We start from the raw sequence: 16,036 nt of genomic DNA on the forward strand, positions 1-16,036 counted from the left end.
TAGTTTTGTTTTTACTTCCTTCATGTTTTCCTTTTAGTATTCAAATCCAAAATCAAATTTCCCAATTCTATTTTAGTTCTTCTTTTAATAGATGCAGCAGTTAGGCTTAAATACCACTTAAGAGAAAGTTTATTTATCTATGGTATATACAATACATAAAGCCAAATTTTAATAAATCTCATGTCTTGGCATGCCATGTGAACCCAATCAATTTCTTAGTTCATAAATCCTCATTTAGCAAGGTTCTCAGATACCCCACTCCTTCCTTCTTTTTCCTAGATTATTAAAGAATAATGACCATCTGTGGGAAACCTAAATGTTTCTTCAACAAATCATGCACACAGAATAAAACTTAAAATATTTTTGCTTATATTGCTTACATATGGAATAGGAAGCTGCTGTTCCTGAAATTAACACAGCAATTAAAAGTACAGTACAAAAGCACTTCCAAGAAAAGGGTAGGAAAAATGAGAAGCTGATTTTCTAGTAGCAAGTAGAATAGATTCAAACTCTCTGAATGAAATTGGTCTGTCATGTTTTACCCAAAAATAACAGTATAAGAGGGGGGAAAAAAAAAACAAATTTGCAGTCATTGCAATACATCTATCCTATTGTGCCAGAGATTTCTTTGTTGTTTTGCTGCAGTAGATGAATCTGGCTGTGTTTTTAGAATCGTCAACATACCTTGTCTGTGTGGAGAGAAAGATTTGCTGCTATTGTGCCCCTGGACATGTCCCAAAGAATTACAGAATGGTCAGCTGAGGCACTCGCCAAGACAGATCTAAAAGAAACAAGTGTACTCATTTACAAACAGTGTCAATGGCAGGTCTTAGACCAACTTGCGGCTCATCCTTCCTGTCTCGTCTCTATTCTGCCCAAAGCTGAAACTATTCAGGTATCATAGAAAGTCCTGCTGAAACACACACACACACACGTTCATTGCTTTTAAATAAAATCTAGTCACTTTCTAAGTGCTCAGAGGGTTTTTTGGAACTCAATGGCATATAAATTGCACAATGAATAACTGAATGAATAAATATAATTTGACTAATTTAACAGTTTCTGAAAAAATATTTGCCCCCTTTTGGATTTTCTGAATTTTTGCATATCCTTGCTTCTAAATGTTATTGAACCTTCAAGGGGGTCCTATGGAATGAAAAGCCATCACTAAGTTTGGTGCCTGTTTCATAGATTAAGTCATCCTATGTGGTGTGCCAGTGTAATCCCACTGCCCCCTTAGATTCAGTAACTGCATCATCTTTAGCTGCAAAACTACAGCCAAACACTTCCTGTTCATCAGCATCTCAGATTACTGCATAGGAATTCTCGCCCATTCCTTCAACTCAGTAACACTGCTGGTTTCTGGCCCTGCACACATCTGTGGGATTTAGGTCTGGACTTCCCCAATACAAAACGTTTATTCTTCTGAATAAATTATTCATTATCCATTCTCTTGATTGTATATTTGGATTCATTACCTTGCAACATGACCTGCTTGCATTTCAGCTGACACACTGATGACATATTCTCCTGCAGAAGTTTCTCACGCACAGCAGAATTCACACTTGCTTCAATAACTTGCACGCAGCTTGAAAAGTTTCACTTCTAACTCATCTGTCTATAGAATATTGCTTGAGAAGCCTAGAAAATCATTCAGGTACTTTTTGGCAAGCCTGAGACAAGCACTAATGCTGTTCTTTAATGAGCCATAGCTTCTACTTTGCTACGCTCCTCTCCTATGAATCTGGTTTTCCCCCAGTGCTTTCCTGAAATCATGACCACTGACTTCAGCCAAGACAAAAGATCCTTGGACAGCGTTCTGCAGTTCTTTGTAACTTCATGAATTATTTTATCTGTGCTATTGGATTGATTTTGACAGTGGCCCTCTAGGGAAAATTCACTGTTGTACAAAATCTTAACTTCCAGACTATGTCTCTGACTGGCCCCTGAGGTATACAGCCTTTTTTGGCCTGATTGGTATCAATTATTTTTCTACAGAGGTCTTCTGAAATTTCTTTCGAGTTAGATTCTAGAATCTGTGTGGCAAAAATGTCACTGTGATGTGGGAAGCCAATGTTTGTGAGACACATACAGAGCTGAGCTATCCCAAATCAGCCCTGGTTATTTAACTGCTTACATAACTGGCCTGGGGATTATTTTTCTCACTGGCACATCTCATGCTAGATTATTCATGAAATAAACAAAACAAGGACCACACTTATTTCAAATCTGTATACTCGTATACAGTACAGTATGTATGTGTTTCCCCATGAAGTCTTGGTAACATTCAGTAGCAAAGATATATAAATATTTAGAAAATCCAAACAGTAGCAAATAGTTCTCAACAGAACTGTATACTTGCACTCTGCAGTGACTGCCTTTAAACCAAGTTTGGTAAAGATATGATGTATTCTGCTATCCCAGCCCAACTTTATGGCTTCATACAGTGATGAAATTAAGCCAAAGAAGTTTGTCCACCAAACAAATTAATGAAGCTGCATAAGTCAAAAGCGTATTTAAAAAATATGTTTTCATGAAGATGAATAAGACTGAAATAAAGACGACGCAATTGCACCATCTACTGCAATTATCCTAAAGATACCATTAACTATGACTCCACTTTATTATTGTTGTTGTTCAGTTGTTAAGTCGTGTCCGACTCTTCGTGACCCTTATTTATTTATTATTATTATTTATTAATTTATTATTAAAGTTGTACACCGCCCATCTCCCCCCAGTGGGTCTCCCCCCACTACTTTGATGCAGTGGGACTCCAACTATGAATCACTTTGGTGTAGTGGTTAAGGTGCTGGGCTAGAAACTAGGAGAACGTGAGTTCAAGGCCTCTCTTAGGCATGAAAGCCAGCTGGGTGACTTTGGGCCAATGGCTCTCTCAGCCCAACCCACTTAACAGGGTTGTTGTTGTGGGGAAAATAGGCAGGTATGTTTGCCGCCTTCAGTTATATATAAAAAAGGTGGGATAATAATAACAAAAAACACGCACATAGATTACTTCACTGCGCATGTGAACTATGGAAATATTTCTACAAAACACATTTACACTCATTTATCTTTAAATTTTTTTTTTTTACCTGAGATGTTTATTCCACGAAAGATCAAGCACTGCATCAGTATGCCCCTGATGATCTTCTCTGGATAAATTCTTTATGTAAAAAGATTAAGAAGTTTTTAGAGTTTCTAAATATAATAATAAATGACATTAATTCTATAACCCTCACACGGGTTTCCAAACTTGAGAGGTAATCTAGCCTTTGCTCTTTTAGCCTGCTGATAAATAAAACTACCTTAAATAGACTCAAACATACAGGGTCATTCTAGTCCATTATTTTCCACAATACCGGCAGCAACTGTCCTGGTAGCCAGACAAGAATCTTTACTGACTGAATCTGGAGATGCCAGAACCTAAACCTTTGTATGTAGAATGGAACTTACAAATACAAAGCGAGTATTCTATCACTGAACTATAGTCCATCTTAAATGTTTATTAAAATATACAGTCATAGACTAAACATTCCATCTCAGATGTACAGCCAATCTTCCCTGTGGGCTGGATTTTTAAGGAGTTCTCTGAGGTCATTTACCTATTTTTACCTTTGTAAAAAAGGATCACAGCTTCTGCCTGTAAATCCTTTTGTAAAAAATAATTGAAGGTGAGGAAGCAACCTTTTAATGTAATTCATTAAGACTAACTTGAATTTCACAAAATGTTATTCCATTTTCTTCCTGCTAAAGTTAAAAAAAAGTTGCTTGCCCTTTCACCCTAGCAAATAATTCTAGAATCATATGAACTCCTTCTCAAAGAGCTCCGCTGAGCCATCTTTCATTTGAAAGACATACAGGGCAAACCCAATGAAATAGACCAGTTTCCCCAAAATATTTTCCAAATTTGTTCAGTCCATCTTTCCCCTAATGTTCATCTCTAACTATTTTTTAATCAATTAAAATATTTATAAATATTAAGCAGAACAAGAATTTGAAAGCACGCTATGTGAAAAAAGGATACACAACCTTTCTATCTCAGGAGCCACCTTGCAAGGATCCAGACCAGGCTTGGACCGTGCATACACACACGTACAGACAAGCCTTCCCCTATGGACTTACAGTTTTCTGGAGAAGATTTTATCAGAGAATGACTGTATTAGGAAAGACAGCTGGGATGAATATTCTCATGAACTACTACCTCCAGCAAGTCTGACAACTTGGTCACCCACAGCAGGCAACATAGAAAGAGCATGTGTAGGTTGTATATATATGACAGAGACTGAAAAGGCAAGCAACTCTCTTCGGTCCTTACTCAAAAGTTTTAAACCTTATAAGGTTTGCTCATACTTACTTTCTTTTGTTTCTTTTTCTTTGTTTTTGCCTTCTTATTTCCTAGTGAAAAGACTGGCTCTAAAGAGTCCACTATGTCAAGATCCCATATTTCAATAACAGGATTCATTGTGCCAACAGCAATATAATTTCCTAAAGAAATATACAAGTTAATCTTGCATAGCCTCATAAATCCTATATATGGTTAAAAAACTGCTATCTGTCATTACCTAACATGTAGAGGTGTGTAGTATTTGGCTCCAAAGTAGGTATGGATGCTTTGGATCTGGCATGGGCACCCTTACTGTACCTGTTGAGTACTCTTAGAAGTAGAAGTCACTTTTTCATCACTGTGATAACCGCAAATGGTCACTAAACGAGGCAGTTGCTAAACAAGGACTATCTGTATTGAGTTAAGGAGGCAGCTCAAACATATATTTTCTCAGGCTCATGGTGTTAGCATGCAGACCCAGGAAGAGGATGCTTATGTCAGATCCAAAGCACACTTGCCTGTTTCAGATCCAAATATTGCATACTTCTGCTAATGTGAATTTCTACTAGTAAATTTACATTATATCATCTGACAGATCTGTAAAGAATAAATTAATAGAAAAGGTGTTTATTACAAGGAATGAGGCTGAGCACATAGAAGCACATGAATCTTGAAGCTCCATTTAATACTGGATGAACACCTCTTTGATTAAGCTTCCATTTGGTCATCCTCATTCATTAATTTAATTATCAAAATTGACGCAGTTTTGGAACTTGAACAATTTTCCTTGCATTTAGATGGAAAGGAGATGTTACGTGCTTAATCCCAAACACCAAAACTACACACAATTTCTCCCACTAGTCTTATTATGTTACATAATACGGGACACAATGGTAGCTTGACAGTCTTTACCTTCTTAGGGAAGACAAAGCCATTGGAAAATAGTGCCCTGAAATCTTATTCAGCCAGTTGTTCCAACAGGCTATCACAGCCATTGGAAAAACAATAAATTAGTTAAGATGATGCAGGATAACAAGACTCCCTAAATAGTCTACTGTAATATTTAATTTCTTTCCCAAAATCCTACAGGGCGATGCTTGGGAAATCCTACTTCTAAGTTATACACTTCTAAAACAATCCAGCAGAAAAACCGGAAAGGAACAAGAATGGTCATTGAGGCAGAGAAATGAATGCTCGGGGAGAAAAGAAAAAGGAAAAGGAAAATGGATGGTAGAAAAGGGGGGAAACAAGGGGGGAAAAAACCAGAAAAAAATATTTGTTTCCAACATTTGTTCCCATCTCTCTCTTTCTCGACCTTCATACAGATACCCCTGCTATCTATAAACATCAGTCTGAGTATTATTAAAAATCAAATTGTGCACTAATTTACCTGCAGAATCATTGGGATTAGGATCAAAGTTCATCCATTCCACACTTAAAGGGTATGCAGATAAAATAAGATCATGATGGACATAAAAGGAATCTTCTTCATGATTATAAACTGAAAGAATTAAGTTCCTTTAAGTAAATAAAGTGAATGTTAATTAAAAATCATACCCGTTACAAAAACATATGGAAGAATATATATGCTTACTCTCATGAGAACAGTAAGACTAACAGTACCACAACTATAGCATCAATCAAAGGTGAAATATGGGAAGACACCTCTGAGATCCTTTATAGAGGCTATATATTTAATTACAAAAAGATTGTCAACCATATGTTGTAATCTTCCCTCTCTCCTACAATTTACTAAGTTCTAGACAAGCAGAACTCAAAAGGAGATATGCAAGATGAACAAGTCCCCACAGGTTATCAGCATCAATGTTAATCATATTTGATTTACCTATTTACCTATCTCCATTTATTAGTCTCATGCTATACGAGAGGAATCAATAAGCAATACAGAAGGAGCACAGCTCAGTGGCTTTGTTAATGCATGATATGTCCCCAAAGAAATGCTGCTGGTCAAAGGAGACACAACTGGACCAAATGGATAAGTAGCCTGACCTAATATAAGCATCTGTTTCAATATTATGCAAGATGATATATACATTATCCCAAAATATTGAAGAGAAAGTGCAAGGAGGTGCAAGGCTATAAAAGTGAGTCGTATTTTCCACCAGATGCATTAAGAGAATATGGGAAAGCAACTTCCGTGTCGTCTAATTTATGTACATAATGACCGTCCACACAAGAAAAAATCCTAATTGTCCAAGGATTTCCACTCCTCTGGAGGAGCTGTGGGGAGTGGACGCTAGTTTATGTTCATGGAGAGGGCCTGTTCTCATGATTCCTGGCCAATGAGACATAACTAGCAGATACGGCAGGGGCAGAGTGGCAGAGAGAAATCCATTCTTCTCCTTACATATATGACAGGTAGAGGAACTACTCACTGAATATATAGATTAGCACTAATTCACATTTTCACATAATTTATTTGATATCTACATATTTGCTGATTCTAATTAATAAAAATCCAGGGTTCTGGGTTATAATTAGTAATTTAATGCCTACTGATACTAGATAGTGGTCATAACTGGCCAAATCAATGTAAATTATTCCTGAAGAAATTAATACCTATTGTAAAATCCTGACCTGATATGGCATAACAAAATACTGTCAAAATGCTATCTCTATTACGGGACAAAAATTCCAAATGCCACCACACAATTACTATTATTCACTCCTTATATTTTTAGTGTGCGTTTCCTATTCCTTCCTTAATTATGCTGTACAACAATATTATCCTATGCCTATACATTCAGAGTACCCCAGTGAATTCAATAGGGCACAGCTGAAAGTACATTTGCAGTTTACAAGAAACAACATGATTCTATGAAACAGATTATATACAAATGACAAAAAGTGTATAGTTTTACATAGCACTGGCTGATAAAGATGTAACGATAAATATTCCATGAGGCATTCATTTTCTCATTTTTGGGAAAGTATATGATCCACCTGATTTGAAAAAAAATATCTGAGAGTTATACATAATACATCAAACTCAAAATGTGGCACTTCTAAACAAATATAAAATATTTGAAATTGTGCTTTTAAAGCAATTTATATCCTGTATATAAAGCCCTTTTTGGAAAGAGAGAAAGAATTCAAGGGCAGAGTTCACTGTGATGAATAAAGCTAACACAGGGAACCAATTTAACTTAATGAATAAACCAAGCCCTTCCATAGTTCTTCATTAAAGCCACAAGGATTTTAATACCTACCATGAATTTCTAGACTGCAGTGGTCCTTATCAACTCTGCCACATACAACAAGATTGTCATTTGGCTTAATCACAAAGTCGTCTCTCTCATATTGGTCCTAAAAGAGTACAAGTTTCAGTATGACTTATTTTTAGTCCAATTTTCAAATCCTTATTTTTATAATATCACTGTACTTAACAGATGTTCTAAAACAATTTTAGGTACAACCAAATATGCTTACTAGTCTTTTAAAAATTAACTGAAAACTATCCTGTTTCAAACATGGCTTGTCACATCACCTGATAAAAAAAATTTTAAGAAAAGAAAAACCTAATCCCTTTGGACTTCTAAAACCATTTGTGCACTTCTTCTAATCCCAGACTAAGTTTTCACAAATTTGGAGATAAAAGGTATTCAAAAACAGTACAAGACAACTAGGAGGATAACAGTGTGTGTGCGCGATATTTAAAGCTGAAACTTCAATGTCCATTTTTATTATTATGATTATCCTAACACTTCAAAATTCTGCCACTAGAAAGCCCAATGAGGTAAGATAAAATAAATTGCAACAATTTCTTTCCCAACATTCCTTCATTTAGTATATTTAAAAATGTTGCTACTAAAGATGTAACAATAGGAATATTGATTGATGGGATTTATACGGCCACCCATTTCACAAAAGCTACTCCAGGCAGCTAACACAGTTTAAAACAACAATATAAGTGTAACAAAAAGCATATAACAAAAAACAAAGGAAAATGCTACTGAAAATAAATCAATCCAGAGTTATTAACAAAACCTCATAGGCTTAACAGATATCCTCACCCCATGCCCAAAAGAACAGCCAGGTCTTAAGGACTTTCTGAAAGGCCAGCAGGGTTGGGGCCAATCTAATCTCAGGTGGAATGGTGCTCCAAAAGGCAGGTGCTGCGACAGAAAAAGGTCTTCCTGGGTCCCACTGAGATGACATTATTTAATTGATGGGACCCAAAGCATGCCCCTCCTGCCTGAAGATTTGAGCTCCGTTCCTCCAGTCCCACAAAGGATTTCCTTCTGTCCACGGAGGGGAGGGCAAGCCCTTCAGTGAACTTTAGAACCATTTGAGAGCGAAAGTTGAAACCATCTGGCAGGCAGTCTCTTTCGCTCTCTCTGCTTAACAACCTGGAGATCGCTTAACAATCGCAACTGAAAGTGCCCAGATTGGGGTTGTTGAGCAAAGCGATCATATGGGCATCTCGTTAACAACCGCTTCGTTCAACAATTGAGATTCCGGTCCTGATTGTGGTTGTTAGGCGAGGACAACCTGCATATAAAACCTCATGGATGTAAATACAAAGTAAGGTAAGAATTCACGGCCATCTCAAACAATTATTTTGTCTGTAAAGAGCCCTGGATGAAGCTACAATTAAAATAATTAAAAAGGAAAGACAACTGGGGACAGTACAAAATTATGATTTGAGGCATTCTTGTAAGGTACTTAAAAGAGAATCTTCAACATTAATATAGCCCAAATTAACATATATTAGAAAATTAGTTTATATCGAGTATGGTGCTGAAAGGGATAAACCCAGAAATATTTCAATATAAAAAGACAGATGTTACTCAAATACATTCTTTTCAAATTTAACCTGAAATATTTCTTCAAATAACACTTATCATATACCAACCATCTCAAATAAATAGAGAATGTTATCTTTACTCAGTATCAAAGCTGTTTATTTAAAAAATATCCAGTGTTAAGAAATAAAGCAACCATGCTTTAATACTCACAGTATCTTTAATAGTGATATATGGATCATTTTCATTAGTTCCATATACTGTAAGCCCTGCAAAGATCTCTCCAATGTCCTCAGTACCTATCACATGACAAACAGATTATTCTTGATCAGACTGTCATATAATTGTGAAACAAGGAGTATCCTTTGTAAAACAAACAGACACAATTGCACGTCCTTGTATGGAGAACCTGATGGTGTATAGCAGGAAGCAGAGATAGGTAAATACCTGCATTTTCCTCATCATAGTTATCCAAGTCATATTCTGCCAATTCATCATTGTCTAGCTTATCAGCGTCCTCATCCTTGGGAGTAGAGCTAGCTGCCTCAGCATCAGCAACATCCATGGCACCTGAGGTTTCTTCTTGTCCACCTCCATCCTCCTCCTCCTCGTCCTCCTCTGCCCTTCATGTAAAAAAGAAGCTAACGTTTTCACTAATTTTGCACAGCTTAACATTAAAATGTCACTATTTAACCTCTAGTCACTTGTACAATTCCAAATCCCTTCTGTGCCAATGATTGTACAGGTTCCACCTATCTCACCATATAGTACTTCCAGGTAAGCATGAAGATGCACAGGACTGAGCTGTAAATCTGACACTGCTACTTGGAGATAAACTCAGAGCACTGACACAGTTGCAATCCCATAAAGAGAGACCTAACAATCAGTAGCCAGGCCACACCTATCTCCTTTAACAGGAAAAAGCCTTATTTGTCTGAAAAGCGATTTAAAAAATCACACTCCTTATCAGTCTCTTCCTCACAAAAAACATGGTTTCAACATGACTCCATGTTAGTACAATGATAATACTTCTATTATACATAAGCATATCTAGTCATATGTAATTACATTTTATTTTCTCTATTCCAAAATTTTACTGTTTTTATTCTCCCATTTCCCAAACCTGAATTGATCTGTCTACTTCTGGCAGTTTTTCACTCAGAGATATGTCAGTAGATTCTATTTAACCACAAATATTTTAGTTCTATGCTAAAAAAATACTTTATGGAAATCATATGCAAAAAAGAATTCTATACATATTCTAATATTTTAGAATGTCAGTTATATATATTTCTATGTGTAAGGATCAAAATAAGCTATGGGAAGGTCAAAGAGAAACAACAGGAAACTTTTAATATTTTGCTAAAACAATTCCATGCTACTAGACATATGATACTAGATTACTCAATCCAGTTTATATATTTCCATTGGACAAACGTTGTAATTAGACACAAACTAGATTTTAACTTGACTAATTATTTTTAGAATGAAGAAATACAGATGTTTTGCTGTAAATTGACTTTCACTGAATATCAGCTTTCTCAAACGTTTGTTTGAATGTAATCAAAACATACTCCAATTTCTCTTTAGCTTCAGTAATCAGACGCTTCAGTTCTTCCTTGTCAAGCTGTACCTGCAATATAAATATGAACAGTAAATTTTCCTATCGTTAAATCATGCCTGACCACTTGAAAAACAAAGAGCCATTTTTGAAACAAGTTTCATCCAACATATTCTAATTAGGGCTATTATATCTGAGTTGCAAAATGAGATGGCAAAAGAGCTAGAATTTTTTATATCACTTTGCTACTGTCTCCTGGTTGCCCACATTCTCGATCCTCAGGTATTCTCAAATCCAGTCTGAGAAAGTAAGCTGTAAAACCCTCTAGAAGTCAGCTATTAAATACAACAAAAATGTGCCCAGGAAATGCAGATGAAGACATGGAATGGAATATTTGAAGCATCATGTGCTGTTCCCTGGTACATTATAAATCAAGGGAAGGCCTTTCAAAGATGGCACACTAAACAATTCTATATGGAGCCAAGTAAAATGCAGAGAATTACATGTAAGTATTAGATTAAAATCTGGAGAATTATGGCTATTATATCATATACACAAGAACAGTGAAAAAAATAGTTGTGCTCCATGAAAATCCAAATCCAAAGTTTTTATTACTGTTCTATAGTGTTACATTACAGAATTCAAAATTGCTTTGGAAAGTCACTGTTTTGCTACACATAATTGTAAAATACTATGAGCTTGCTTCATAAAGGGGGACAAAATATTGTTCCCGTGCAACAATATAGAAGAGTAATGTCTACTCTGCCTTACAAAGTTCGGTAGTACCAGAAACCGATGCCATACTCGTTTTTCTTGTTCCTGATTTCCAAAGGGAAAAGCAAAATGCAACCCATTATCGTTCGGGCACCTAGCAACCTGACTTAATTAAAACAATTATACGAAATAAGCCCACTTGAATTTAGTTGGCCTTATTTCAGAGATGAGACAGGGTGGAAATTTATACAACCACCTCCCCTCCTTTCGCTTTCCACATCGCCCATCCTTGCTTTGCTTTTGCACAGCCGCTAATTCAGCGTAAAGCATCCGCTAGTTTGCTGCCCTAAAAGACTGCAGGAGCTCTGAAAGGAGGGGAGGGGGACGCATGTTATCGACTTCTGTCCTCACCTTGTCGGGCGTCTCCTTGGCAACACCTTGGGACACCCAGGCAACACAAGTCACAGGGCGACTCATGGCTCCAACTGGGAAACGGAAGCAGGAACGGGGCAGCCGAAGGCTTCCCCGCGCGTCGACACGTGCGCTGCCGACTTCCTGTTCGGCCCACCGAGTCCCCTTGCTGACGTTTCCATGATGCCCAAACACCCCCTCCCCCGTCGCTGGTCAAGAGCTACAGGCCTTTGGGGCTGAGGTCATCAACAAGCGACACGCGGGTCTCCGCCCCTTCACTATCAGGGAAGAGATCGCGGCAACGCCCCTCCCACTCCGTCAACGTCACTGGCGGAGATCTGGGCGGCGGGCGGGGAGTCCTTCCAAGTCCAACCTGGAATGGCGAACTTCTACAGAGCGACTCAGATGCTGCTCTGTGTTTTGTGCAAGCTTTTGACTTCTTACCAGATTAAATATTGCGGGGGGGGGGGGGAAGGGCCCCATGAAGGAACTGGAAAAAACCCATGGCAAATCTCGTGCCTAATTTACTACTGTACTTGGGACGGTTTTCCATTATACATTTTGCTCCATGTAGAACTAGGAAGAGTAGTTCCCCGCTTAAAGCATTTATATGGCCAACCAACTCGAACAATATGACCTTGGGGGATGTAGAAAAAAATAACAGAAAATACCATAAAATAATGCTAACTAAAAACAGTTGCGAGAATTAATCGGTGATCAGGGACTCACATACTCGGCGATCTTTGGGTATTTCTAATTTAAACCTGTGAAATTGCTCTTGGCTCGATTCTTGGTTATTTACACGTGTGATTTTCTTGGCATGTTATGTAAGAAGCTTTTTTCCCCGTCGTTTTGCTGAGCTGTTTGTTTCTAATAAAGGCCTTGCCCAATCCTGAACGCTGAAATCTGATCTGGCTTCCGTGGAGACTGCGCGAATGTCTTGCAACTATATAATCTTCAGAAACAGAAGAGGTGCAATATAGTTTAGAAACGGAACATTGTTATTGCAAACGCAACAAAGGGTCTAATTTTGGAGAACGGTAGCCGTGTAAGTCTATTGCGGCAAAGATGATGGAGGCTTATGGCTCGTTAGAAATTGTGAACAAGATTCCAACTTACAGCACATCTACTAATATATATTGTGGTGTGCACAGATATATAAAGTGGGCTTTAGCTTAAACTGGTGTTTAGCTTAGCATCTTCTGCAAACTCAGCCAATTATGACACAAGCTAAGGCTTTAAAAAAATGTTATGTCTGCTTTCCTGCTTCTTTTCCTCATGTTTCCCTTATTCCTTGTGCTTTCCCATCTCTCATGCCTCCTTCTTTCTCTTCCCTTAAAAAAAAGTTCTGACTCATCAGAACAGATTCCAATTGTTTTCATTCATTGTGTTAGCCTATGTTTTATTTAACTATAATTTAATCAAGCAAATAAACTGGATTGACATGACACACTAAACTGAAGTCACAGACCAATATGTTTATAAGCCCAATGAAAATGAATGGGTTTTCTGTCTTTCATGAAACTGTAAGATTAACAGCCAATGTTATCTAGAGTTTTGCTCTTCTGAACACACAAGACAAGTTTATCCATAAAAACATATTTTAATTCCAACAATTAATTAAAGGTCATATACCATTGTTGCTCACAACAGTAATATACAGTTTGCACAAAACATGGCTGATCTGACAATGTTTTGCAGGCTGACTATATATATGCGTGTGTATAGACAGATACATGGTTAGAGATAGATATCTTTCTTAAAGAATTTAATATACCAGAAATCATGCAAGTAATTTTAGAGCAGTAAACACAATAGGAGCAATCACTTGTTGACACTACCAAAATCATTCAAATACAGAAACATTAGTCAATTGATAAATATATACATACACTGTATTTTTGTTGTTCTTTTTGTGGTCCCTTCTGAAATATATTGAAGCATTGCTCCCACCCTACCAGGTCCTTATTAAAGACAAATCTAAAAATAGGATTTGGAGTATTTTCTACCCATGCCGACCACCAGTATAAATTCTTGAGATATCTACCTTAGATCCCTATATTTGAGGCACTTAACCATTGGCTGAGAGTTGGGACAGGAAGAGCCAACACAAGTATTCATCTCCAAACCAACATTAATTCTGATCCATAATTCTGGATCATTTGAAGTCAGAGGTTGTCATCACCATATAAAATCGTCCCTTTGCCTGATCTCATGCGTGTTTTAAAACAATCATAAAAATTATGGGTTTTCAAACTGTATTATAAGAAATGCCAACCTTGCAGGGGAGTATCAGATACATTCTAGAGGGCACACTCAGTTCATGTGCAGTTTGTCACCTCTATAGCACTAGGCTGCTCTCTAGCTTTTGAGTTCTCCTAGAATCCTGTGCAGAGTAAACTATCAGGTCCTGTGCAGTAAAGAAGTTGGTAAGAAAAGGCTTCCATCAGTACAAAAGTTGAAAACCACCAATTAACATAACCTCAAGGATCTGGATCCCCTTCAGTAGCGTACAGCACCATCAACAACCAATCCAGCAGGACAGAGGATGACTTGTATATATTACCTGCCTGTTAAATATGCATATTAATACAAACAAGTTTTTCTTTTAAAAAAAAATCAAGATGCAACATATTTTACTTTTATTTACCCTGGTGTGTTCCAAAGAATGTTTTGTTCTCTGCTATCTTTTATTGCAAAAACATTATATGCAAGATCTATACAGCAATTAAGCCAGAATGCTGGAACCTGAAGCAGACAGAAATTAACATAATTTGAGTACAGCTATAAAAGCTTAACTCCTTTGTGCAACAAGATCATTGACATAAAACAAACATAGCCATCTGCTGACCTATTTATCAGTGCAATCCTTGGCAACAAAACCCATAGTTACAATACTTTTTTTTACATGTGAGATTGCATTGACAGAACAACAGGTGTCACTAAAACCACTCATTTGATTTGCAGATGGACGTTAACTAAAATGAATATACAACTATTTGTTGTAAAAATGGATTTTCATGCTCTTGCTACAAATAAGGTTTTAAAGAAACAGGTTTATGTAATCCTTACATATCAATTTAAATTTCAGTCAAAAAATGGATCAGATTCTATTGTATGAATATGCCTTAATATTATGAGTGCCACAATTTTAACGCTAATTTTTTCTTCCATTTTCAGTCACATGCACTTTATGTTGTTAGCTTGTCTGAGTTCATTAAAAATTATACAGGAAAAATACCAAAATACTCTGAATCAAGAATTATGATGTGTTCCTTTTAAAATCCATTGTTTTAAAATTAATTGCCTTGCTTCAACATCTCTCTAATCTTCCACATTTTCCATTGCCGCATCATTTCCCATGACTTTCAATGTTGATTTCTCTAAGTCAGTGTTTCTCAGCCTGAACAACTTTAAGACGTGTGGATTTAACTCCCAGAATTCTGGGAGTTAAAGTCCACACATCTTAAAGTTGCTGAGGTTGAGAAACACTGCTCTATGTTGTATTGTCGAAGGCTTTCACGGCCGGCATACGATGGCTGGTGTGGGTCTTCCGGGCTGTGTGGCCGTGTTCTTGAAGTTTTGTTTCCTAACGTTTCGCCAGCACCTGTGACCGGCATCTTCAGTGTGCAGGGCACAGACAGGAGCAGTTCTCTCTGTGCCCAGAGTGATGTGACCCTTTTGTGGGTATTTATAGAGATCTGAGGGGGGGGGGAAGGGGGGGATTGGGGGTGTGTGTGGGGGTTGGGTTACTGAGTGGCTGCTTGTTTTGGTGTCACATCTGTGTGTATCTTCCTGGGGATTAGGCAGGGTTTTTTCTTCTATTGAATTGTTGAACACGAAATTGAATTGAATTGAACACGAAAGGCACTGCAGACGACAGCAACCAGAAAAATCTGCAGTAGCTGAAAATGCTCTCAAGCACACTGGACACAAAATCCTATTTGAAAACACAGAGATACTGGACAACACCAACAGCCACTATACCAGGCTATACCAGGAAGCCATTGAGATTCACAAACACCAGCACAGTTTCAATAAAAAAGAGGAGAGTCTAAAAATCAACAAAACCTGGCTACCAATCCTGAAAAATACAGCCTGCAAAAGGTCAACGAACTCAGCTCAACCACCAGGACATGTGAACAGTTCACACAATGAACTTGCTAATCACCCCCAGCAGCCCCTCGTTAACAATTCAATAGAAGAAAAAACCCTGCCTAATCCCCAGGAAGATACACACAGATGCTGACACCAAAACAA

At 37.4% G+C, this 16,036-nt stretch overlaps 1 protein-coding gene across 1 annotated transcript in view; it reads right to left on the reverse strand.

Moving 5' to 3' along the window:
• PWP1 (PWP1 homolog, endonuclein) overlaps nucleotides 1-11,933 on the reverse strand; it is an 18,869-nt gene extending 6,936 nt beyond the window's left edge. Inside the window, exons 1-9 of the mRNA XM_088141087.1 lie at nucleotides 11,777-11,933; nucleotides 10,665-10,723; nucleotides 9,538-9,713; nucleotides 9,304-9,389; nucleotides 7,555-7,651; nucleotides 5,715-5,825; nucleotides 4,355-4,485; nucleotides 3,093-3,163; nucleotides 685-781 (exon numbers count right to left, since the gene is read on the reverse strand). Of these exons, the coding sequence (XP_087997213.1) occupies nucleotides 685-781; nucleotides 3,093-3,163; nucleotides 4,355-4,485; nucleotides 5,715-5,825; nucleotides 7,555-7,651; nucleotides 9,304-9,389; nucleotides 9,538-9,713; nucleotides 10,665-10,723; nucleotides 11,777-11,842 (894 nt within the window). The 5' untranslated portion in view covers nucleotides 11,843-11,933. The remainder of the gene's footprint in view (nucleotides 1-684; nucleotides 782-3,092; nucleotides 3,164-4,354; nucleotides 4,486-5,714; nucleotides 5,826-7,554; nucleotides 7,652-9,303; nucleotides 9,390-9,537; nucleotides 9,714-10,664; nucleotides 10,724-11,776) is intronic.
• Nucleotides 11,934-16,036: the final 4,103 nt, after the last annotated feature.

Source organism: Python bivittatus, unplaced genomic scaffold, assembly GCF_059951505.1.
Source record: "Python bivittatus isolate LINGU-HERP-01145 unplaced genomic scaffold, Pbiv_v1 ctg000330_np1212, whole genome shotgun sequence".
In the NCBI taxonomy this organism is placed as follows: domain Eukaryota; kingdom Metazoa; phylum Chordata; class Lepidosauria; order Squamata; family Pythonidae; genus Python; species Python bivittatus.